The following is a 25,939-nucleotide window of genomic DNA, read 5'->3' on the forward strand; positions in this document are numbered from 1 at the left end:
TTAATATAAAGCAAGTTGCAGGATGTGTACGGGATGCTTCTGCCAGCTCTCTAAATGAGGTGAGTTGCTTGGTTAGTGTGGGGGCAGATGGATGGAGATGCTAAAGGGAACATGGAAGTCTCTGAATATCTCAGCCTGTCCTCTGAGCTAATCACTCTTTGAAACACTAATGATGTGCGAAGGACAGGCCTTTATGTCCTGAGCTGCTCTTGTGTTTATCCTATGAAAACTTCTGCTTTTCCAGTCGCTCAGCTCATATTTCTTCTCTAGTGAACTCTTAATTTGTAATAAACAAAAAGAGACTTGAAAGCAGCGAAATGGATTGTTTTTTAATTGAACAGAAGAGAGCAAAAGACGAAAGCTCTAGTCTTGCTTCCCGCTTTAATGCCTTCATAAGGAATAAGGCCTTTTTTGCTTTTGTTATGTGATCCCAAGGACAAGGAGGCATGTTCTTTTGGAAAACAACAGAGTTGAGCAGAAAGGGAAGGACTTGTACTTGTTCCTGTTGCCGTAGCTGCAGGTCAGTTGCATTTTGTGTCACTGCCCCTTCTATATTGTGGCCATGAAATGAAATCCTTTTGAGTGCAAATGCAGAAAAGGGTGTGGCTAAAGCAATCAGGAACCGTTTCACTTTAAATTACCTGATTTATGACATGAAAATCTCAATGTTAACATAGATTTGCTTTGCAAACCACTCGGCTGTAAGATACCTGGTGTTATGCCAAAACACTCCCTTGGACTAGCATGAGAAAATACAGCTCTTCAGCCTCTGGCCTAAACCACAAGGGCTGAATGCTCCCGAAGAAAAGAGTAAGTTGAACTTTCAGTCCTTCCAACAGGCTTCGTTCAAGTGGCACGTTTGGTTTACTTCCTGAAACCTTTCATACAAAATCTTTTGGGTGGGGAGTGCGAGTGAGGCCCCTTTTCCTTTCCTGGTCTGTTCCTTGAACCTGCTTGTCCGGGCTTGGAGAATCAGCAGGTTCTGCTTCCCCAAAATGTGTTGGCTTCCTTGTACTCTAGCTGATTACAGTGGTGTTTGCTCAAGTGCTTTGCACCTGACTGCTGCTTCTCTGCAGGAGTTTTCCTGGAACTGGTGTTTCATAATGGAGTTTTTGTTCCAACTCTAGATTTTTTTTGGAGAGAAAACGTGGCAGATGCCAATTAGCAGAGGGGAATAGGGAGGAAGATACGCTTATCCTGGGGTTAGTGACCCTTTCTGTAGGGAGCAGGAGTGGAAGAGATGAGGAGCGTGATCTCTGTCTGTTCTTCAAATACGCGTAACATCCCTGCTGCGGAGGAGCAAGGCTACCAAGACTTCATTAGATATTTCTGCTGTTGGAGGACGATGGGGTTGGAAGCAGTTGTGGCTGTTAGGTTCCTATGGGAACAGCTAGGAGATGCAAGGGCTTGGATTCTCAACTATAAGGGGATTTGTCAAGAAAGGTGGGAAAAAGATTTCTACTTTGAGTGGAGTGGGAAACTAATATGCTTCATTCTCTCCCTGATCGGCTCCTGACTACAGTTTTTCTCCGCTGAAGAGGAGATAGGATTTTGTGACGCGTCCTCAAGGCTGCCTGGCTGCTCCGCTGCCACAGAGTTAATTACAAGGCGGGCGGCCAGATGCACGAGCCCGCCCTGCTGCTGTTTGACCAAGTCGGTGGTTCAGAGCTCTTCTGTGCGTGGTGGGCAGCAAAAAAAATGGGGGCTTCTGCAGAGCAGCTGTGCATGAAGAGCAGGGTTAGCAACCACCCGAGCGGATGGGCTGGAGGAAATACTTCTGAATCCACTTTTACCTCCCTGTTTAAAGTAGGACTGGTGCTTAGGGCAGACAGCTGCTTTGTTTCTCCTGCAGTTTCTGTTACCTGTGGGACTTTGCCCCGTCCGCCCAGCACTGATCTTCGGGGAGATCAGTTGACTTCCCCGCACGCAAAGGCTGGCGACAAACCCATGTGGGATCAGGGAAACCTGCGCTTGGCCACCAGAAAGGAGCTGCGATTCCAAAGTTAGGCTGCTCTTTCTGAGGATTTGGAAGGAAATGCCAAAAAAAAAAAAAAAAAAGGTATTCATGAAGAGGCTTAGTTTCGTCATGCTGTTTTCCAACGAAATTCAGTGGAAGGCAGGCACCTGCCTGGGGCGGTGCCTTCCTGGCCCTCGGATGGGTGCGCACCTGCTCCCTGGCGGTGGCGTGCTTAAGGAGGAAATTTGGGGGGTTTAGCAGTCTGTGACAGCAGTGAAAGGCTCAGGAACAGCAGGTGTTCGGGGATGGACCTTCTCACATGGGTAAACCCCATTGTTTTGCACTTACCTCTTATAAACAGCTCCCTTTAATGCACTTTTTCCACCCCGCTTTGTAGCTGCACATCCTGGTTCTTTGACCCGTAGCGAAGTCAATGCGATTTGGCCACCGAGCAAAACCGTGAGCGTGGCTCACCCCTGGAGCCGCGGGGCCCGGCTGCAGCACCTCCGCTCCCTGTCGGGGTCACGTTTGGGTGCCTGAGGACTGCAACCCTGGAGCAGGGCTTTGTTCTACTCAGGGGGAGCCGACCTGTCTGCCCCCGGCGCTGCGGGCTTCGTTTGAGGCAGTGGCTGGCGTGGAATGCAGTGCCTGCGGTGTAACTGCAAACTTTGCTCCGCTGCGGTGAGTGGGAAGCGGTGCTGCTTCTTCATAGTCCTTCTGCTTTGTGCCTTGCCAGCATAGTAAAATGCAATTTGAATTAAGATCGGTTACATGTGCAGAGCATTTTTATCAAGTGGTTGAGTGAAAGGACAGCTCTGCCTTCTCTGCAGATTTCGTACTGAGGGCGCTCGCTGAGGACTTGGAACTATTTAAAGAGCATGATTTCACCTTCCTCGTGGAGGGAGAAAAACCCACCCTCAATTCTTTTTCTTATGAGCTCCCGTTCTTAACTGCAAAAGCCAGCACGGAATCTCATCTCAGATTGCCCTGAAGTTAGGACATGCTGAAGAAGTGGGCGCTTGGAGGAAAATCAGGTGTAGTGTGCTGGTGTGTGGCTCTCCTGTCCTCCGGGGGCGGGTGGGAAAGGTCGCTGCGGGCCTGGCTGGCAGCAGGCAGCAGAACGTGATGCCTGCTGCTGGCAGCCGCGGGAGGGGCGTTAAGGGGGCAGGCTGCTGTGGTACTCGTCGAGGTCTTTATCTTCTTTCCTTCCTGCCTCTGATTCGATGATTTATTTCTGGATTCTTTGACTCCCGTCCTGATGACATTACTGTTCCCTAACTCCTTCCAGCTGACGGGGTCAGAGAGCGAGCTGTTCCTGTGCTTTTGGCTAGGGGTGCCAAATCCGGTAGCTGAGCAGTGGCAAGGCTTCAGCGCTGTCCCAGATCCAGCCAGAAGTGAGGCTGAGTGTGCAAGTCCCCGTAGGCCCACACGTCTAGGTAGGTTACACATATTATCCTGTAACCTACCACATCTCGGAGACCAGATTGTCTCACTGCACCTCCCCTGCTTCTCCCATATACAGCTTCCCAGTGCTGGAAACGCAGAAGCTTTCCATTTTCCTGTGTTTGTCTGCTCCCTGGCTAATTAGGGTAAAGCAGAGGAGCTGGGGAGAGGAAGGAGAGAGGGAGGAAGATGTGCAGCTGCTGATGCTTCAGTTTGAAGAGTACTTGAGGAAAGGCAGCGGGGTCATTCTTATGTCCTTTGTATACTTTTTTCCTTTTCCAGATCAACTTCAGTCTGGCAGCTGGAGCACCTTTAAAGTTTCAGTAGTGCCAGGAGAGATCACTGAAGTGTCAGTGAATTATTTATGGTGTCATTCTGCCAGCGTTCTTGTTTCCTTACTCCAGAGTGATCGTTGGCCCATTGGTATGAGTCTCTCGGCTGAAGTAGGATGCTGTGTGCAGCACACTGCAGTGTGCAGGGTGTCCAGCTCTTTGGCTGGACACTCTGGTCTGTGACCGAGGAGTTCCGAGGAAGGAAAAAGCCTATGGATATTCATTATTTTTTTTTTCCCCTTGAAAGAATGCTCAAGTTCACCATGTGTTGGGCAAGTCAGTCCTCAGAGCTGCACGCTGTAGCAGACTACGCTTTCTGGAACTGTCTGCTCTGCTCTTTTCTTTGCCATGCAAATAAAATCTTAAGTTATCTGTGCAGCTTTCTGCCACATGATGGATGGGATGTTGTGCATCCTAAGATGTACAAAATAGTCAGGTGTTCGTATGAATAGCGACACTAATATGGATAAATAAGAGTTCTTAATCCTCTCGCTTCCAGCCGTAGCCTAATCACTGATTCTGACGATGAATTTCCCACACAGTGAAAATACTTCAATATTTTCATGTCACCTTTCTGTAAAGCAACTCCTGACACGTCCCCTGAAGCTACAAGTTTCAAGGAAGGAAAGGAATGCAGCAAACCAAGCGGACTGGTAGCTACCTGCAGCTCAGCAGCTGGAGAGAAGTGAGTGCTTGACCCAGCATGGGTCCTGAGGTCCCCATGACTGTCAGGTTGTGTCAGGTCTAACACTGTCAGGTGTTAGAGGCAGAGATCTTTGGGGAAAGCACGTTGCCTGTGGGAAAGGCTGTCTTCAGGAACGCTGCGAAGGTCTGCAAGAAGCTACCTGGCATTTCAGTGCAGTCCTTGTGTGATCTGTTAATGAGTACTCAGGAGATCCCCTTTTCAGAGACTGTGGTTACAGTCCTATTTTGGGGGAAGAAGTGGAGCCATCTGACAAGCTCTTCTGTACCTTTTGTCCTTGCATCTTGTTGTATGTGCAGATCTCAGATTGATTCAAGCGTGGTTTGCTAGTCCTGCGGGCTGGGCTCTGTGGTCTGAGAGGTCTGTGCAGAGCGTAAGTCAGACAACATTTCTGCGAGAATGCAGGCGTAATTCCTGTAAGGATTCTTCAGAATGCTGGAAACATTTTCCCACGTTGCCCAGAAAAGAGCAGTAGGAAATCTCAGCTCGAATCTTTGTGCCCATGTCCAGAATTTAAGTGACAGTGAAGAAATCGAAGGGAAAAAAAATAGCATGGGATTGTGATGCAGGAGAGCTCAGGCCTGGGCTGGGCTTATGCCTGATACTTAGGTGCTTGATTATGCTATGCCTTCATCAGCTGGGTTAATTGCAATTTAATACTGTTCTGAGGCCTTTGAGCTCTAATCAAGGATGAAGATTTGAATCGGGTGCTGTAACTACAAAAGATGAAATGAAGATCTTTTGCAAGCTTTGAAAATTCCCTTGCAACAACAAAAGGTGAATTAGTAGCCAAAGCCCGGGTCTCGTGCTCGTGATCTGCTCTGAGATTATTACAGCACTCCCACCAAAGCCTGCTTCAGGCACTTACTTCTGAAGCCCAATTGAAAAGCTTTAAATGACCGGACGCTTCATGGTTAATTGTACTATAATTAAAGGAAAGGGGGAAAAAAAAAGTCCACACTTAGATAAATTCTGCAGAAGGCATTGCCACAAAGGCACTAAATTTAATTACAGGGATAATGATATATTGCCTACAGCATGAGAGGAAGAAGTACTTTTTCTTCTAATAGTCTAAATCTGTCTTTCTGTGTGTCGGCTCAGAGCCAATCGCTTGTCCTGGAATACATCTGAATAAACAGCTTTTTTTTTTTTTTTTCTTATAATCCTGTTTGGATTATAAATTCAAGTGCGAAGACTCATTTAGCTTTTGAAAATCTCATCTGCCAGACTAGAGGAAAGGTGGCTTCTTACAAAAGTCAACTTCGAAACGCTTCCTTTCCAGGGAGCTGCTGGAGCCTCCTGTTTCCTGAGCGTGAGCCCCCTCTCCGTTGGGAAGCTCTCCAGGTGAGCTTTGGGGTCAGCTGCTCTTCTTTATCTTTCTCACCGATGGAAGAGCAGCGTTACTGCTTTCCTCTGTTTTGCCAAAGCTGTGAAGTTCCCGATGCTTCAAGTTTCCGGAATGTGTTATTTCCACGTGGATAACTTTGGAGAGCTCGGAAGATGACCCTGCTGATTTTCTTCAGGGAAGACGACGTGTTTTTTATTTTTTGGTTAATTCTGGCAGATGTGGGCTTCGGTGACAAGTTTTAGGAGGAGCACATTATGTCGGATCGCCCTCTCGAACAAGAGTAGCACAGCTGAGCCAACGTGGGGCACGCGGGGTGTTTTTTCAGGCAGGTCTGCAGCTGCTTGCCAGGCGAGTGGTGTGGCCGAGCTGTTTAGTCTGGCCTATCGCTTCGTGTTGTTTGCTCACAGATAAGATGGCCGGTCTTGTTTCCATCTCTTTGGCAGTTCGCTGGCCCCAAGCTGATGACATTTAGATGAAGCTTGTAACTGAATTCTGTCTGACTTCTCTTTTGGCAGGAGCATACCTTGCTCCTTTCCCAGCGCCTCTTTTGTGATCTCTGATCCCTTTCATTTTATTTTTGTGCTTATCTATATTTTAGTACCCTTGCTTTTGATTTATGTTCTGAATAGTGCCCTGCTTTTTTTTTTTTGTGCCTCCTGCAGTAGTTCTAAGTCTGCGACACCAGGGTTAGGGAACTCCTGTGCGTGACTGGCCTGTGTCTCTTCTGCTCTGTTAGTGTGGGGAAGGATTATTCCCGATTTTCTTCTAGTGCAGCCACTTGTTAGCCACCGAAGCAGACAGTTGTAATCCATGTTGTGCAGTTCATGTCTGGACAACTGCATGAAGCCAAGAAATGTTCTGCCGGGGTATTCTACTGCTGCAGCTCTCCTCCTCGCCTCCCTTTTGTACATCTTTGCTAACCTGGTGGTTAGCAAAGAGATACCAAGGGGATAGCGACACTGACACGCTCGCCTAGCTCCTGCCAACGTGTGCTTGGCCACTTCTCCAGCAGCTGCTAACGAGACAAAGCGAGGAGTTGAGGAAAACAAGGAGGATTGTGGCAACAGGGAGAAAATATTTGCCTTCGTGAAAATGTCAGGGCAGCCCTGGGACTGGCTAGAAATGCTTTGATTACGTTGCGATCCCATGCAATTAGCTGCGAGCTGCATCGTGCAAACATCCGTGCAAAGGTGAGCTGTGTCTGGTCCCTGCTTAGCCTCTTTGGAGGCAGAGCCGAGGCTGCCTGTGGCGTGGTGCTCCTCTTGGAGCCGTGAGGAAAGGCAGGCAGGGAGCACACTGGGGTGTGTGGGAGGGTTGTGCAGGGGCAGAGAGGTACAGACGGCCAAGACCAAGGCAGCCACAGTTTAGCAAACGAGCATGGAAACTTGGGCACGTCAGGAGCAGAGGGAGGCGCCCTGGCCAAAGACAGGAGCACGTGGCCGTGCTGCCTGGAGCGTGGAGCTTCACATTTGGAGAGCAGAGGACGGGATGGGAATTAGCTGTTCTAGCTCCAGGGTCTGTGGTGATGAACAGAATTAATTGTCAAATGAAGTGATTGTGTCCTGCTGTTCCCAAATCATTTGGCTTCTTCCGGTGTATTAGAAACAGCAATAAATAGAGGCTTTTTTTTTTTTGTAACCTGCAGATAAAAGTGGCAGAAGTCTACATAAGCTCTGCAACAGAGCAGTACAGTACAGTAAGAGTGCTCACAGGACCCACAGCTGGAAAAGTAGAGGCTAATCCAGCTTGAATGGGTGAGCTTCTAAAATCGAGTTGCCTACCTAAACAAGGAGCTAGGAAGCGCTTCCTCCGCTCACATGGCAGGGCAGTGGGGTCCAGCCCCCGTGCTGTGCCAGACTTTTAGCTAAAGGGCTTTTAGCTCTGGGTTTCCGGGTTTACATATTTCTATCTTAAATATGCCTTTGATGTGGCTTAAATACGAGGCAAGATCAGAGAAACCTGGGCTCCATTCACCCTTGCTTGCGTACCAAGATGAAAATAGGCTTACTGCCGGCTATCACATGCATCCAGGGCTGAGGTTCTGGAAGAGCACGGCTGCATTCAGCCCCAGCTTCAGTGTTATCTTCCCACATTGCTAGGAAAGCCACGAGTGTTCAGGAGGAAGAGGAAGCTGTCGGTCTGCTGCCCCAGCAACTGGCGGCGTACGAAGGTGCAGGACCCACGCTGTCCCTTGAGCCTCTTCTAGCAGCGCTGCACGCGTGTGACTGGGACAGCATCACCAGAAAGACTGGAGGAAAAGTGAGCCAACTTACAGGGGAGCTACCCGTCTGACTTCCCCTGGGTCTGAATTTGGGACTTAGCTTCCTAAAGCAGGAGAGGGCTGGAGCTGTGTGCAGCGAGTGGTCAAGGGGCTCACTCTGTGAGGCATGCTGTGCTCCGCGGTGACTGCCTTTAGGCTCCTAATGGCCAAGTGTTTGGGGTCGGAGAGCAGCTGCTGGCAGCTGGAAGGAGGAGCCCGGCTCCTGTGGGGATCCTCCAGAGCAACAAAGCCCTGGAGAAATCGATGGAGAGCTGCAGAGCGGTGTCATCGAGGGGAGCCACGGAAAATGCGGAGACTGAAAAAGGAAAGGGAGTAAAAGAATGACAGCATAATGGGGGAGTGGGTTGCCAGAGACGAGAGATGCATCAAATCTGCAGGATGGGGCGAGGAGACAAGGGTGGCTTTCAGAAAGTGGTGCAGGAGTGGGGCTGCTCTGGGCGGCGAGGTGCCGCTGCTGCCGTCCCCACGCCGTGACTGGGGCTTGGGCTCCTGGAGGATGTTATTTATGGCAGCAGCCACTCGGGCAGGGAAAGTTTGCTCAAGCTGTCATTTATGTGAGCCAGCGAGCTGGAGTCTGGCTTTCCCTCCCTCCCTCCCTCCTGCTCTTGCTTTCTTTGGATTTTCACTGTAATTAGCACGCTTTACATGAGCTGGGTCAGGGCTGGCAGCTTTCTTTAGAAGGCTGCGTTCTCCAGACAGGAATAAGGAAACATTTTTTTTCTTCTGGGAGTACTTAGCTCAATCCTTTGTTTTATTCCAAGGGCTGTTCTCGTGCACTGAGGTGGAAGCCATGAGAAGGGAGGGGCAGAACCACGGATTTCTTCTGAAGTTGCAGCGACAAACGCCCGCGTCTGAGAATCCAGTCTGGCTTTCGAGGTTCCCTGTGAGCTTAGGTGCAGCGGGGAAGGCTTTGAGTGATTCTCACCTGCGTGATTTGGGCTGCTTTAGGGTGAGAAGAGCACGTTACTCGATATAAAGCCGTTCTGCTGTCACCTGCCTCCAAAGGGCCTTTCCTTTAGTGTCTGAAAGGCTTCTGAGACCGCAGGCGACAGACGGGGAGCAGCAGAGGGTCAGCGTTTGGATACAGGCGCTGAACTGCCGAGGGCAGCGCTCTGCTGTCCCGCTGAGAGGTCTCTTACAGCGCGTGTACCGAGCGGTATGGCGGGCGTTGCCCCAGGCAAGGAAACTTCCCAGCTGCAATTTGCAGCTCTGCTATAGGATTTTTAGCAAATACAATGCGGTGGCTGTGCCGTGCAGGATGGACGGTGAAGGCGGTCGCTGCTGGGCTGACGCTTGTGTCTGGAAAAGTGCCTGCCCATGCACGTGCTCGTGTGTCCGGAGCTGTACAGGTAGGTCCTTCACCACATCGAGCGCCTCGGGTGTTTGATCTCTGCTTCCTTAATGCCCTAGGGTAAACTGAAATGCTTTGTGATATGGGTGTGTGGCCTGGATTCCTGCCGAGAGAAGCCTTCCTATGGAAAGCAGCAGTCCTTGGGATGTTAGATTATTAAATTTCCCAAGATCTTGTTGGAAAAATGGATTAGGGTGTTTGGGTTTTGATGCTACTTCTGTGAAGCCAGAGTTTTTTGCATCTGCCTCCATAAATAACGCCCTGCAGGAGTCCAAAAAAATGAGGAAGGGGAATGGTGGCAGTAGCAGAGTTCGGTTTCCTAAACAGGATACCGTGAATATTGATTTAGGTTCTGTTTTATTAAATTTCCTTGGAAGAATGGGATGTGCTGCAAGCACAAATATCAGTTAATGTTAAATTAATTTTCAGTGAAGGCTCTAAGGAATCCCAAGTTGTGGCAAGAAAAAGAGGAGCTCCTGCTTGAAAAGGTACGATGCTGCTGCTCTGGGTAGGAGTGAGCTATTGGAAAGTGGGAACCCGGGCTTCATGGTTTTGGGGGGGACTCATGAAAACAAGGTCGTGAGGTGGGTTAGCAGCGTGCACAGGGTGGCTCGTGGGAGCAGAGGTGTAATGGGAGAAGGGTTAGGAAAGGGATTGCTTCTTACGACACGCAGTGCCTTGCCCTAGAGGTGGATGGCATGGAGAAATGGTGAGAGCTTAGTTGTTGGAGTTGTTTACAACAATCAAGAGCTCTGAAGTTCAGGTCTCGTCCTGGGTGATTTAAGGACGGGACTGAATATGCACGCCTTTGGGTGGATGACTTTGATAGCCCCATACTTTCAGCTTGGTTTCTGGGAATGTAAGACACAGGCACGCTTCTCCTGCCCAAAGCAAAGAGTGTGAGATAAAGGGAGGGAGCTGAACCCAGGTGGAGGCACATGGTGCTCAAGGAGACTTACAGATGCCACCTGTCAGTGCAAACATAACACAGAGACTGGAGAAACAACACCAGGACCCGCTGTTTGAGCAGAAATGGAGCTGTCAGCCCAGGTCCTGCAATTAGGGACAATTGAGGGCAAAATCACTGAAACAAACAGGCAAACATGCAGCTCCAGGAGGTGAGCGTCAGCAGTAGCCAGGTAAGCCTTAGCCTGTCTGAAGTGAATTTCCAGCACAGATGAGCCTGATGATTTCACGTCATTAGCATCCCTGTTCAACAATTGCAAGTGGCATTATTGCAAGGTGCTTTAGGATGCAGCCTTGCCGTGCAGCAGGCATTCTCAGCATTTTTGACTGGACCACGGATGCACTTAGGAACGTCCTAATGGGATGGGAGGAAAGGAAAAATTGCAGTATAAGCTGTGGTGGGTTGTAAGGCAGCAGAAGCAGTGCTGTTTGAGGTCCCTGCTGAGCAGGGATGCAGTGAGGGGCTCTGCAGCTCTGTCTGTGCCCCTCGTGCTGCCATTCCACTCCCCTCAGTGCATGGTTTTATCTCCTCAGCACCTTCCTTCCTCTGTCAGGCGCTTCTTGATGCGAGCAGAGCCAGCGCTTCCTCCCTCCAGCACCCCACCGTGAGGCTCGGGAGCCTGCTGCCACCTCTCCACAGCCAGGCGTGAGCACTCCTGCACGCTGGCGTGCTTTTTGGGGAGGGGAGCAGGGAAGGAGTGCCAAGGAGCGCTGTTGACCGCACCGTTTTCCAGAGTTTGGCACTGATCTTCTGTTCTCCCACTTCTTTCACTCTTCTCGTATTGGCAGCGGTGGTCCGTGTAGCTCCCCGTAGAATGACTGGTGGCTTTCCCTGCAATGTGACTCATCCTCTAGGGAATTCCCGAAGCAATGAGTCAAGTTATTGGGAAAACTGTTTGCCCACTAGCGTAAAGTAGGAAGCCGGGGAGCCTGTCTGTGGTATCGCAGAAAGGCAATTGTTTTTCAGCGTGGCTGGAGTTTCCCCTCTTCCTGAGGACAGGGCACTTGGAGGTTAGCCGCCTCAGGGAACCGTCACCGACTTCATTTACTTTCACCCCGAGGTACGCTGCTCCTGATTCTTTTTTCCTGGTCGATCAGGAGGCTGATCTGAGAAGCGTTCCTGGGTGGAGTAAAACTGACAGATTTGAATTTGCCAGGATTGTAGTGAAAAATAGCTTGCCTGAAGAAACAAGGGTGGCGGGTTGGCAGCGGTTGATTACATCCAAAATATTCCTTAAAGCACCACTTACCACTTTCTCTCCCTGGCTGACTTAACCCAGCCCTGGTTGGTTTTGCTAAGGGCGAATTAATAGTTGTGTGGTTTACAACTGTGAATTACCAAATTTTGAAGGCAGCCATGAGATGTTACAACAAGAAACGAAGAATTGCAATCCCCAGTGGATGGGTCCAGGAAAAATTAACTGCTGTACCTCGTATGCAAACATGGGCTGGCCAGTATTGTGCTGGCATTGCCTGCTGATGCCACTTGGGCTTGGGATGCCCGGCGTTTTGGCTTTGCCCACAGACTTGTGCTGGCTCGTGCCAGTGATACTTTCCAGCATCCTTTTCCTTCCCTGATCAAGCCAGGCTTTTCTTGTCACTGACTGCTGGCTATTAACCACTAGCAGGTTTTATTACCCTGTAGAACAGTAAGTTCTATTTGAAATACAAAATTAGTTTCACTTTTTAATACATTTTTTTTCCCCTAGCAACTTGGACATTATTTTTGCTCGAGCTTGGAATCGTCAGAAAGCTCAGATTGTGGGCTTTGCTAGCACAAAATGTAGGTGGCTGCAGATATGTCGGCATTGATACAACGACGGGGTGTTGTTTTTAACTAAATTAATGTCAGCAGACTTGGATTGTGCTCCTTTTTGTACTCCTAGGTTTCCAGTAAAGTGGCTCGTTTTCAGGTGAGGCTGTCTGTCGACTTCTGTTGTTTCTTGACCAGTTATTTGTGGAGACTTTTTAACATTCTGTAGCCTGACAATCCTGAAGCTTGGAGCTATGCTGTGGTAAGACCTCCTGAGATAAAATCCCTGGTCGTCCTGGAGCTGTAGAGTGAGGCTGTTTCGCATCCGAGAACATCACTGAACATCACTCTTCCTGAATTTGGGCAGTCAGGTTTCTCATGGGGATCTCTGTTTTTATGCGCTAACTTGTTTGGCACTTGAAGACGCTTTTAAGAGGACTGTGCTTACCCCTGCCAAGTTGTTCCTTGCCTGCCCGTGGATAAATCCTGGCCTGTGGGGTATGCCAACTTGGGGGGAGGAGGGAGGGGAACTTTAGGTCCTGCCAATTTTTCTTCTATTTACACACATCTCGCTAATTGCAGCAGAGAATGACGGGCAGCCCCCTTGGCGAAGCCACCCCTGAAGTACACTCGCTGGGAGCATTTGCTGTGCTCAGGAGAGCTGTGCTGCGAGCACAGCCAGGAGAGCAGGCTCGGCTGGTGCCAGGGGCACCGTGGGCATCGCAGCAGGTTTGTGGGAACATCTCGCCAGGGGGAGAGCGTCTTCACTTTCTTCTCAGTTCCGTGGATTCCTCATCCTGCTTTTAACCGCTGGCTGGAAAGCTGTGAAGGAGCGCTGCGAGTAGTAGTAGCAGCATTTTGGTATCATTCAGCTCTGCTTAGGATTTTTCCATGTTCTTGCAGTAAGAACAGTGAGAGTTGGTAAAATTCTTTCTTTTTCCAGAAGAAGGGCAGCACTGTGGGCAAGCACACGCCATGCAGATGTGTCAGTCGTTCCAGCGTCTGTATGTGTGTGTCTCAAGAAGAAAAATCATTCAGAAAACGTGTTCATCTTGGCATGCTGAAGGCAGCAGCAACACAGCTAGCCAGCCCTCCCAAAGAAGCAAGGCACTGTCCCAGCCCGAGGGTGAGCGTGTCACCTGCTTTTCCCTCACACGCTCCATTTGTGTGAGGCTCCTTTGAAGAGAGGCAGATACGCTGCCAGTTTGCAGTGTGTTTGTTGTTGTTCTTAAATGCTTGTTATCTCCCGTGTTGTTGTTAGATAGGAAGAAGTTACAGTCCCTGCAGTTGCAGAAAAATGCTCGGAAACTCAAACCCTTTGTCTGCAGAACTCTGAAATCCAACTGAAAGATGGTAATGGGAGCATTTCTACTTGGAAATACACTTGTGAATTTTTAAATCTCAGTTAATGGCTCTGATCACCTGGGACTAGCAATATGATTACTCAGGAGCGGGTGATATTTCCATCTTGGACCCTTTGTGGTGTGCTCTGTATGGCATCATCCTACAGGAAAATAGCCATTTCAGAGCATGTAGCAGATGTGACAACATCCTCTGCTTCAGTAGTAAGGTTTTGAGAGCTGATTTTTTTTTCTCCTTGTTAGAGGAGAGGCGCTGTTTCTGAAAACAAAGCAGAACAACTCTGATAAGAGGCTTTTGAAATTCCCAGGTGTAAATTGCAAGGCTGTGAGGTTCAAGAAGGTAAACGGGTGGGAGAGGTTGTTTGTCTGAAGATGGAGCAGGACTCACGAGAGCAATTTCTCCCCAAGGTGTCTGGGGTAAGAGACAAAGGGAATGGATGTAAGCAAGGAGCACGTGCAATTAGAATCATAGAATCATGAAGCGTGGAAAAGACCTCCAGGATCATCTAGTCCAGCTGTCCCACCTCGATGGGATGAATCACCTGAAGACACTTTGATGCTTCTGCCTGAGGACGGTGGCTTTGAAGAAGCATTAGGGACGAAGACGAAGAGCTGGGGACAGGCCAGCGTGTTGGGCTGCTCTGTTGCTACCAGCCTAGTCTGGTAGCCATCGCTACTGCATTTCCAAGGGCAGGATCATGCCCACATTTGGGATTTAAACCAAAATTTGGGATTTAAAGCAGGATGTAATGGTAAGTGCTTGCCCCATGCGTGGGGTTTGAAGGCCAGGTTGTACTCAGCGTGTGCTCTGGGTGTCTGTGTCAGTGGGCACTGTTGTGGCTCCGGGTCCGACCTAATCGCAGTAGTTCCCCGCTGGTCTCAGTGTGGTGTGGGGCAGCCCTGCCTGAAGCGGGCCAGGCCACAGGAGACTTTTTGAACCTTTCCTGGCTCAGACCTGGTGACTTGACCTCGTGGCTCGGGCACTGCCTCACTTTATTTCCTTCTGCTTGGAAAATAGGAGGGTACGGAGGAGGATCTTCAAAGTAGGTGTGAGACCGGTACTCCAACAGCCGTGACTTTGCCTGCATTGTCTGCTTGTGCCGAGCAGCTTGTGACTTGATGGTAAATGTGGCTCCTAGACGTTACGTTAATACGTGTCATATTCTTCAAAATACAAATCTGCTCCCTTAAGCCTGCTCAGTTATGGCAGATCTGTCCTCACAGCCTTCTGGCAGCCGCTCTTCCATCTCCCCCCAGGGAAGGAGCTTTCCCTGCAGTTCTTGAAGGCATTGCTTGCAATACGGACCTGCTGCTGCCTGCAAAAGGCAGCCCTGTGTTGGAAGAACTCGTCCTCCTCTGGTGCTGTGGGACTTGTCTTCCTGTCACAGTACGAGCCTCCGTTTCACCTTGTACACTCAGTAGGCATCCCTCCATGTTACTTTGAGGTATTCCCATCCAGGGGATGCATTTGTTGAAGGTCTGGATGCTTTTCTTTCATCTGTCACCTGGCTCATTTCTTCCCTTTCTTTGCTAGTGGGGTGGATTGTGCAGGGAAGTTGGACACAGCTGACCTCGCTGTCCAGCTCCTGCCTCAGGCCACGTCCTGGATGGGGCCAGATGGGTTTCATGCATGCAGACACCGGCAAGGAAATGCCTGACCAGCCTCGGGACATCTCAATGGGGATGAAACCACATCCCCTGCGTCTCGCTGCAAGGAACAATTCCCAGATTGTGAGGGTCCGAGCTCAGAAACAGAAAGAGCTTCATTTAAGGCCTTTAAAAATAGCTGGCCAAGGATTGATAAAGTTGGGTCCAAGTTCTAATTGATGATTTCCGTCACGTACAGTAAGTGCTTAAGAAAGGCATGCTGAGCAGGAACAGGGGGCTTCTGTAAGCCGCAGAGGTGGCGACCCGACGTGGGGCAGGCTGCCCATGGTGGCTGTGGGGTGTGCTTGTGAGGAGGGGAAAGGGGGCTGTGAGCTTCAGGCAGGGCTGGAACCCTGCCTGCTCCCCAAATGCTGTTACAGCAGGGGAAGGGTTTGGATTTTATGAAGCAGCACACGCTTAAGGGTCGGGAGCTGTCTGGTTAATCATGCTGAATGGCATTTTTGGTCACCTGAATGTGACAAACGTGGTTATTTTACAGTGCTGTTGCTTTCTGAGTTCACTTCAGTATATACAAAAAAAAAATAAAATTGCAGGCATTCACAAGAAATCCAGCGAGCTTCAATGGCTCTAATAAATAACTTAGGAAGGTGAAGGCATGCCGGCATGCTGACAAGGGGCAGAACGTGTTCCCGTTGCTGTAAGGAGACACGGAAAGTTGCACAGCGCTGCGGGAAGTGCTCGTGAGTGCCATCCTGCGTGGTGGCAGGCAGAGGATGCATCTCTGGAACACGTCCCTCTGGAAATGCAGATGCTGCACCACCAGGTGCCTTGCCCAGGTACCCGGAGCCACCTCTGCTGAGACCGCACAGGCCAGCGGAGGGGCAGAGTGCACAAAGCTTGTTTCATTGCAGTTTTCCAGGCGGGTTTTCCTAAGCAGCTCTGTGAAAAACGGCAGTCCTGGGCTGTTCCCCCTGGAAGGAGCAGTGCTGGGGCAGCGAGGGGCCTTGTCCTGCGGTGACTGCTGCGTGTCTGCAGAGCCACCCTTAGGGCTGGGATTGCTCCATCATCCTGCACGGTGTCTTGTCGCACACAGGTCACCGCCTGGTGCCAGGGAGAGATGATGAGTGTGCCAGGCTAGCAGGGCATCCCCCCGCGAGTGTCTCTGTGTGGACATCACCGGCGATCCGTCAGAGCGAGAAGAAACTCGTGGCACTGTGCGGGATCGGATTTTGGCATGCGGTTGGCCTCGCAGCTTCAGCTTGGCAGGAGTAGCAGGTCACGGTCTGAAACACAAGAGGCTGAGCGGGGACCTGGGAAGCATTTGGGGCAGCCGAGGAGGGGAGCTGAGCGAGCCCCTGGCCCGGTGGGTCTGGGGCTGGGGGAGCCTCTGGAGGGGGCTCACAAGGAGTCGGCGTGGGCTGCGTGGGTGCAGCTGAGCCTCGGGTGCCTGCGTGGTGCGGGGAGCCGGGAGGCGCTGATTCTCCTGCGGTTGTTGGCGTGGCGTGGGTGGGCTCCTGCGGCACGGGGCGCGCGCAGCCCTTATCCTTGGGCTGGGGCTGGGCTCAGCTTGTGCTCGCCCGCCTTCTTCCCAGGCTAATGTCAGCCGTGATGGGATGTTGGATTAGACTAAATCTCCCAGGTTTAGCTGGAATGTTGTCTCGCTGTAGCATTTTTCTCCCTTGCTCTTTTCTCTAAGCCTTCCCCTGCAGCCGGCTAATTCTCCCCTTCCCCCACATCCTGTCATACCCCAGAGCGTGTCACAAGGAATTAGCGGCTGAAAAGGCCGGCAGAGGCTGCTCCTCTGGAACAGGCTCTCCTTTCTGCAGCGGGTGGCCCCCTCTGTGTGCCCCTTTTGTGTCCCGTCCAGCTCCCCTCCCCCTGGTCATTCAGTGCGTGCCAGAGGAGATGCCGGTGGCCCAAGGCCTTCCCGGCTGGGCTCAGCACCCTCCCGATGCCTGGGTGCTTTTCCGAGCCGTGGCCGTGCCCGCGGCGCTCCCGGTGCCGCCGGCCTCGCTGCGGGAGGAGGAGGCTCGAGGTTGGCGCTGCTGGAGCCTTCCCTTCCCTCCCATCTCCCCGCACGCATCTGACAGCGTCGCCCGCTCTCGCTGCTCCCCATCCTTCCCACAATTCGCACACAATCTCCTCAGAATAGGGATGATGTCACTTCCTTCCAGAGGGTGCCGGGGGTGTGGAAGGGGGAGTCACGACCCCTGGCTCGGCTCTCGGCAGCCCCGCTGAAGAAACCAGGCTCGCAGGGAGAGGGAGTTGCCGGGAGGATGCTGCCCGGCTCCGTGGGCAGCAGGCAGGCAGCGCGCCGTCCTTCCCTCCGCCGCCCGGGCTTCTCAATGGCTGCAAGAAGAGTTTGCTGCTCCCTCCTTCGCTCGTGATGCCTGGCGCCGTGGACGTGCTCTTCTCCTGAAACGCCCTCACGGGAGAGAAGGATGAGCGGCAGCTGGACCGCGGGCCATGTAAGATTTCTGCTCCCATACATCTGCCTCTGATGCGAGGGGCAGGGCTCTGGACTCCTTGCACGCAAAGCTCGCTCCTGCATGTGCCTCCCCCGAATTTCACGTTGGGAGCTTGGGGCTTCTCGCACCACGGTTCAGATTTCAAGGTCCTGGGAATTTTTCCACTCTTTGGAGCAATTTTTGGGTCGGTGCAAGGGATTCTTGTTGTTGCAAACTAGGGTCAGTGGTCTCAGGGCTGTTTGCACTCTGACCTTCCACTTTTCCTCCCAGTTCCCCTGCTGGAACTCCCATCTTCATCTTCTGGAAATGTAACTCCTGGGATCTGCTACTCTGGCACGCAGCCAGAGTCTTCACAGTGACAGCATTATGGTGGTGCCTTTTTTTTTTTTTTTTTTTTGTGGGCTTTACAGTCTCAGGCCTTCCATCATCTCCTTTCTTCCCAAACCAGGGATGAGGCCCTGGGCCTCACAGTTCAGATTTGGCACAGGCAGTCTTTCAAAATTAATCGGGACTCTTTTTGCAGCGTGCTGGCTGCCTGCTAAGCATACAGCTAGGAGCGACAGCCCCACGGTGACCGGTTTCGTGTGTGACGGTGAGTGCTGGGCTGCTGCCTGAGGAATTCATCTCAGGTGCTCGCTGCTCTTGCTGATACCCTGCCCCGAGCTGGTGGGGCAGTGAAAGCAGGCAGAGAGCACCTGCCTGCGCTTGGAGGGGTCCAAGAGTTGTGGAAAGCTCCTCGGTGGGACACAGCTGTGAGCTGGGGATGACGGGAGCTGAGCTTGGCCAGAGGCAGAGCAAATGAGGATGTCGGAAAGTGCATCCATGTATACGGAGCGGGGCTAGCGGTACTGGAGGCACAGGGGCTGTCGTGCAGGCGGGTTATTCGCGGCGAGGCTGGAAGGAGTTGCCAGATGGCCAGAGGAGTGAGCAGTTTGAAGGTAGAGCTGCAATGTACCGAGTGCTCTGATTATTATGTGCTAAGGAAGTGTGAATCCAAATGGTGTTGTAATTGCACATTCGCTGTGTTTGTGGAATGGAGCGTTTCCTTCGCCCAAGTGAGTAACGTGCTGGAAGCGTCAGCCTGTTCGCTATGGAGTCTCCCGGAAAGTGCGCAAGACTTGTGCGTGTTTTCGGTGCTTGGGGACTGAAGCAGGTAGGTGGGGCTGAGCTGGTGGCCCCAGGTGTCAGCACAGCAGGGAGGCTTCTGCTTTGGGGTGGTCTGCACCGTGGGAAAGGGATGGGGTAACCGCGTGTGACTGGTGGGTGCGCCTTGGTAGGACGGGGAGGTTTCTCTACCTGCAGCAGCTGGTGCTGTGATACAGCCTGGTCTGTCACAGAACCAACACTCGCGTTACAGTGAAGAAGGTTCAAACTAGTTTAAACGTGACCATGAAACTTGTACCGTTGTGTGTGTTTTTTTTTTAAACTCGGAGCACTTGGAGACGTGCAAGTTAAGTTTTTTGTGTGGTGTGTGAGGTGCAGCAGATGATACTCCCCGTAAAATGCTGTTGGAAGTCCTGATTACATCACAAGTAACAAATGGGGACACTTTCCTTTTTCCCTAGCAGCAAAGTGCCAGATTGGTATGAAAAGCTGTCGTTGCTTCCAAGACACAGCTGTGGAGCAGCGTGGTGACCACAGGTCGTGGCCGGAGTGCCCCGGCTGTGGCACGTGCAGGTGGAGGGTGGGCAGGGGCTGGGGGTCGTGCTGTGATTTGGGACTGAGATGCCTTGGGAGGACGCTCAGAGGGGAGGCCAATGCGTGTGGTGACCTGGTGCAGGTCAGGAGCGTGGTGGGGTTTGGAGTGAGGGAGGGAGGAAGCAACCATCGCTGCAGTCGGGTCTCTGGTGGCTGTGGGAAGGCCGTGCAGAGGCGAGATCTCTGAAGTAGAAGGTGGACAAAACTGTACAGAAGGCACGGCTGCTGCTGAGGGTCCGAGTGTGTTGTACCAGAAATGCCAGAGGGAGAAGGGGGGGGTGCTGTGGGGACAGACGGGACTGGTCTGACCCCGCAGGATTGGACTGGAGCAGGCTGGAGCGTGCACAGCAGAACTGAAGTGGTGTGGGAGAGCTCTGCTGGGAGGAGGTGTCTGGATAGCCCTGTGGAGTCTTGTGACTTATATCACTGCTGTTTCTTTTTTTAAAAAGGGTTTGTGGAGCTTTAGAAATAGGAGCACAAACAAAATGCGAGGAGGAACAGCCAGCCCCTCAATCTTCGACCTTCTTAATTGCTAGTCCCTGCCAGGGCCAACGCTGAACACAAAGGAGATGTGGAGCTGGCAGGGTGCTTCTGTGCAACTTGTGGTTGAGCGAGAGATCTCCTAGGAGTTTGCTCCCTCGGCTGAGTGCTTTCTGTTGGGAGTCAGTCAATAGCTTTGTCAAATGCTACTGCTAACTGTTAATGGTACTCTGGCTTGCTGAGCCAAGGGAGGGAGGGCACTGTTGGGACGAGAGAAGAGGCTACAGCAGGTATGCTTGTGGAAGAACACAGTAATAGGACCTTGTTTAGGGTTGAGGCCCCTGCATAACCTGTCCAAAGCACCTGACTACTTACTGACACAGAGCTGCAACAGGATTCCCGGTAATCTTGTGAAGTGGAGCTGGGTGAGTGGTGATTTCGTCGGGTGAAGCAGGTGTTTAAGTCACCGAATCCTTCCCACCCTTCAAATTGTACCTTCTTCTCCTGTGTGCTCCTTCTCGAGCGTGCCATGCCCCCTGGTGCTGGAAGGAAGAAGCTCTGCCATCTTTGGTGTAAAAATAGGGTGGCTCTCAGGTGTGGTCCTTCTGCTGGTATGGGGCTGCGGGGCTCTGCTGTTGGGGGTGAAGAGGATCAGCAGTGTCTTTGATTCTGTTCTTTTCTAGGAGGTGAGTGTCGTGCCTGCTGAACTTTCTCAGACCCACTAGCCATGCCAGGGATTGTCGTGTTCCGCCGTCGCTGGTCTGTAGGCAGCGATGACCTCGTTTTGCCAGCAGTCTTCCTCTTCCTCCTGCATACCACCTGGTAAGTGAGAAAGGCAGGATGATGGCTTGAATTATTCCATGATTTATTTATTTATTTTTTGCTGCTCCTGTTCCTTACAGCTGTAATCCTTCCTGCACTTATACAAGTATCTGGAAGGCTTCTGTGGGGCATTTCTGATGGACACCAGCGTATTTCCAGCCGTTGGTTGTTTGGAGGAGTGCTCTTCTAAGTTCCAGTTCCAAAAAAAAAGCCTGACCAGAGCTTCCTATATCCTCCTGAGCTACCCAGTATTGTCCACTGGAGTTTGGGGCAATGTTTCTGGACAGGGGCACAGGAAAAGCAATTGGAGTAGCAGATCCCATGGGATACTGTGCCTTGACATAGATCATCAAATCGTTCTGATGTGGGGCTGGCATGGATGGCTTGTGGGGAGGGGATTTCCAGAACAAATGAATACTAATTGTCAGCAGCCGAGTTAGGTGGGACACTGAGGATCCTCAGTATCTTTTAGGACAGCAGGTGTGGGATGTTGCATGTGGCTTTCTTTGGCTCCCTGTGGTAACGAGCTGGTTTGTGACTGGCAGGTTTGTGATCCTCTCCGTGGTGCTCTTTGGGCTGGTGTACAACCCCAACGAGGCCTGCTCGCTTAACCTGGTGGACCACGGCAGAGGCTACCTGGGCATCCTGCTCAGCTGTATGATCGCAGAGGTGGCAATCATCTGGCTCAGCATGCGAGGCAGTATCCTGTACACAGAGCCCCGGGACTCCATGCAGTATGTGCTCTATGTCAGACTGGGTAAGAGGCAGCGGCCTGAGGCCTCCTAATGACTCAGCCTCCACACTGCCATCTGCTATCGCAGAAGACTTCTCTCCCCACACCCTGACAAACACACAGCTTCTGAAAGACATCCAGATGGCCACTTGTATGTGATATGCATCTGAATACATCACATATACTGCACCCTGTCATTGCTGTAAGACTCTCATGCAGTGCCCCAAATATCTTTCTAGCAAACCTTTAACTTGTCATCCTCATTGCGATGCAGGTACATCCTTTTCCTCTAAGAAAATATGCTCCCCTTCTGTCTTGCAACACAGATCTGCCACAGTGAGATGCATCTACACCTCTCTCCCACCTTTTTTTCCACAAGTTTTCCTATGATACAGACATATGCCTTTGTAAATCATGGCTGTTCTCACCCTGAGGCATGTGCATGTCCTTGCCTGTCATATATATACTTAAATCTGCATCCACCTACCTCGAGACGTACCTGACCTCTTGACTCACATGTGATGCATCTCTCCATCCAGCAACCTGCACTCTGATACTCTACCTCCAGGCACTTGGAGATAAATAGGTTTGCCACCTGCTCACTAGTTGCATTCTCTCTTGGGGTGCATATTTATCTTGTGTTCCTAAAAACATTTCCTGTTTTGCACACTCACTAAGAACTAGGCTGTAAAAGGGATTGTTCTTTAGTCTGTCATTCAGGGTTTCCATTTTAGTTTTTCTTCTCTCCTCTGGTATTCCAGAATAGAATACTGCTATTCTCTTCTAGACACAGAAACTTGATTGGATTTTTTTTTCTGCTAGGTGACGATTCTAAGAGAATCTTTCGGAGAGGCAGGGTCAAGTCCATTCCAACAAAGCATTGCATGTTTTTGCATCGCATGTTTTTGCTGGATTGTTTTCATGCAAAATTTGCTAAAATATGGGTAACCTTGCTTGAAAGCTCTGTCTGGGAGACATTTCCGCCTTTGAGTGCTAAGTGCAAATCATTAACATGAAGAGCAAACAAATCTTTCTCTCCAGTTTCCCAGACACACTGCGGTCTCCCTAGGGAAGCACGTAGAGCCTGACAGCTTGAGTAACACTGTTAAAAACAGACTAAATGGGGCAAGGGAAGGAGAGAGAATCCAAAACGCCATTTTCCTACCCAAGAATAATCCAGATTTCTTCCCTGTCTGTGTTAAACTAGACCCATGTCCAGATTCTGTTTTTACACTGTAACACGGATCTTATGTATGTTTAGCTGATGTTTTTTACTCTTAACAGTTTTGTCAGCTCTGATGATAGACGTAGGGCTGTGACCTTTTCATGGGCAAGGTCCGTGTGATTGTCCTGTTTCAGCATGTGATATTTAGTGCCTACGAACTGAAGGATATAGCTCTGATGTGAGCCCACAACAGCCTTGTCTGTGCTGCTGCTGCTGTTCCTGCTCTGCGGCTGGCGCTCTCAGAGGGGAGGTCAGCTAAGGAGGGCAATGCCAAGTGCTGCTTCAGAACGTAGGTTGCGCTGATGACGGGCTGGGTCCAGCTCTGGTTTTTGGCCCATTGCTCTCACAAGCTGTTTGCTACCTGGCTCTCTGAACCAGTCTTTCTGGGATGGTGAGAGTCTCTAGCAGACCACCTGCTGCCCGATACCATGCCCATGTGTAGATGAGGAGGGTGGATGGTCAGGCATCAGGCTGGAACGTGGGTTCAGTCTCAACTCCACCAACAGCATGCTAGGCATATCAAAGTAAGCTGCTTACCCTCTCAGTACCTGGCTCCCCATCTATACTTTGGGGTGGTAATGCATTGAGAAAGTGAGGATGGGCACTTGGTTGCGTTCCCCAACTTCTTTGTTGAACCACTGTTAACCCCCTGTTTCTCGCTCGCTGCCAGGTTATTGTGCAGAACTGAGGAGCCAGTAAATGCTTCCTTCAGGACTGCATCCTGGCAACTGTTGCTGTAAGGACTGCAAAGGACAGAGGTGATGGGAACATGTGCTCAGTGTCGTAAGCAGAATTAATCCTGGGTACACATCCCTATTTACTCCATTTCTTTGAATCAGGCCAGCTCTCTGAGGTGGTTGAGAATCACCTAGGTGGTGATTCTTATTACCTGGGAGTCTTTCCACTGTCATGGGTGGAAGGTTGATTCTCACCTCTGCAGCCAGAGTACTTGCACATAGAGCTGTGTGGTCCCTGTGTCACTTAGGAGTAGTTACTGTTACGGAGGCATTATGTTTTTGGTTAGCTTTCTTGAATAACTCCTTCCAAAGCACTGGAGCCCAGTCCTGCCGTCATTTAGCTTATGCCACTGCTCTAACGAACCTGTCTTTGAGATTCCTCTCCAGAAGATGAGGAGAGGCAGTCATTAATCCTTAGGGAGATGCTGCTACTATTCATTGTGTTCCTTTTGTTTCAGCTATCTTGGTGATTGAGTTTGTGTATGCTATTGTGGGCATCATTTGGCTAACGCAGTACTACACTTCCTGCAATGATATCACCGCAAAGAGTGTCACTTTGGGTATGTATTTGGAGTGTGGTTTGTGTGCAGTCCTGTGTATGCGCAGACATCCTCTTGCCTTGGAGAGCTAATTCATTCATGCATGTGGGGATTGACTGTTGGAAGTGGATTGTAGCTGTAAATGTGGTGCTTGTTTCCCTGAGACATTAGAGCTCAGAACAGTTGTTCTATTCATTTGTCTGTGCTGTCTGCACCGAGGCAAGAATTCACATTCCCATGGAAGGGTCTGGCTGGGGAGTCTGAAAGACCTGGTTCCTCTTCTGGTCAAAATGGCTTTACCATTTTTCTAGAACTTCTTTTCAATCCCTCAGCGGACTGGTTGGGGGCCGATGGTAATGTTACAGTCCACCTAGGTACTCAATGAGTGTTTAATGGCCTTCTGCACAGGCAATCTCCTAAAACAGCTGGAAAACCTAGCTGTGGTCAGAAGCCTTTGCAGAGGATATTTACTCGTGCTGCAGCTGGCTGCAAAAGTATTTGGGTTAAATTCCTCTGTCTGCCCTGCAGCAACAGGGAGGTACGTGTGATGTCTGTGGAGAAGAGCAGAGAACGATGATGCTGCCAAGACTTAAGGGCAGAGCACCTGACTCCTCTTCTTTCTTTGTAGGAATGGTTGTGTGCAACTGGGTTGTCATCCTGAGCGTCTGCATCACGGTCCTGTGCGTCTTCGACCCGACAGGCCGGACCTTTGTCAAACTGCGTGCCACGAAGCGGAGACAGCGCAACTTGAGGACATACAACCTGCGGTAAAGCAGCATTTCTGGAAGGGTGCCCTGCTTTCTTTGCTTCTTGGCATTCTCCCTGCCTTGCTTCAGGGAGTGTTCAGCTTCAGGCGTTGCTTCCCTTTGGTGAGGGTGATTTTGGAGGAATGCAGCGCAGACTGTCAGGTGCTGTGTGTGGGCATCTGTATCTAAAGGAGGCAAAGCAGCGAGGTATCTGGATGGATTATGCATTAGTCACTGGTTTTGTAAATACTTGCTAGCCCCTTGAACCACAGTGCTGATCATAACAGCTTGTTTGTCTGTCCTGTAACATTGTGTTTTGCCTAGTAACAGCAAGGCAATGCTTAGATTTTGCTTAGGTAGAGGCATCTCCTTCCAAAGCCATTTCCTCCTTTATTTTTATCTGCAAAATAGGACCTTTTGGCCTGAGATTTCTTGTATTTGGTTTTGGCCAGGAAACAGTTTCTTTTGTGTTGGAAGCTAGATGTTTTAATTAAGAATTGATTGCATCTTTGAGCTACCCAGATGGGGATGTGAAAGCTTTTTTCACCAAGCAAGGCATTTTTCAGAAGCTTTTTCCAGTAGTGGGACAACACAAACAGGCTTTTGTTTTATTATGCAGTCTTGACATATGTAACTGTCAGCAAGGAATGTGGCTTTGTAGGACTGAGGGCATTATGTTTTGAATGTTAAAAATGAGACTTTTAAAAAAAAAATACTCTGCAAATTTTATATTTCTTATTGGGAATGTATATTCAAGGAGTGTTTTGGATATGTGCTCATTCAGTGTCTTGAAATGGGATACTTCAGACTGTATTTTTCTGTAGGAAAAAAGTACTTAGACTCTTCTAAGGGCCACGCAACAAGCTTTTTTTTGAAGGCAAGCTTTGTTTGAAGGAGCCTGGTTTTTACTGCAGAATATAAAATGCTCTTTCTTACCTTTCCAGTATGTTACTGACGCTGTCCTTAGATGTTCAGTTAGTGCCATGTAAGCCTAATGTGTGCAATTGCTGCATTATCATCAAGACATTCCCATGCAGGTCTGGATGAGAAGCTGGAAGACGCTATGAAGATACTGTGGATCTTGTACCCCACAAAAAATAAAAACTGTTGGGTTTAATCCATGTTTTTTCCCCAAGGGAAAACTGAGTGCCACAGGTTACGAAGTTCTTTTTGCTAGAGAACTTTAGGTATCACAAGACAAAACACCAAAAATGATCTGCCCTCTGGAATTTTAAGATCCCAGACAACTGAGTGAAGGTATTTGTCCCTTGGGCCATGGCCAGGTTTTTCCCTCCAGGCCTGTAACATTTTCAGAGAGCTTGTGCCTGCTGTTTGCAGATTTCTACTGTAGAAAGGGGAGCGTTAACAGATGTTAACAAGCAAAATGC

At 50.4% G+C, this 25,939-nt stretch overlaps 1 protein-coding gene across 12 annotated transcripts in view; it reads left to right on the forward strand.

Moving 5' to 3' along the window:
* The window catches only part of DAGLA (diacylglycerol lipase alpha), a 78,217-nt gene that overhangs the window by 18,147 nt on the left and 34,131 nt on the right, over positions 1–25,939 (forward strand). For 10 of the 12 annotated variants that reach the window (XR_011809631.1, XM_038179672.2, XM_072038591.1 and 7 more), the window contains 4 exons: positions 20,433–20,571; positions 21,117–21,328; positions 23,725–23,826; positions 24,434–24,572. Coding sequence is in view for 11 of the 12 variants with exons in the window: in XM_038179672.2 (XP_038035600.1) it covers positions 20,477–20,571; positions 21,117–21,328; positions 23,725–23,826; positions 24,434–24,572 (548 nt within the window). In the remaining variant the exon portion in view is untranslated. Of the gene's footprint in view, positions 1–7,882; positions 8,043–8,825; positions 9,414–14,327; positions 17,572–20,432; positions 20,572–21,116; positions 21,329–23,724; positions 23,827–24,433; positions 24,573–25,939 lie in introns of those variants that run through there. The other 2 variants (XM_072038596.1, XM_005028956.6) reach the window with 2 other exon arrangements.

Source organism: Anas platyrhynchos, chromosome 5 (genome assembly GCF_047663525.1).
Source record: "Anas platyrhynchos isolate ZD024472 breed Pekin duck chromosome 5, IASCAAS_PekinDuck_T2T, whole genome shotgun sequence".
In the NCBI taxonomy this organism is placed as follows: Eukaryota; Metazoa; Chordata; class Aves; order Anseriformes; family Anatidae; genus Anas; species Anas platyrhynchos.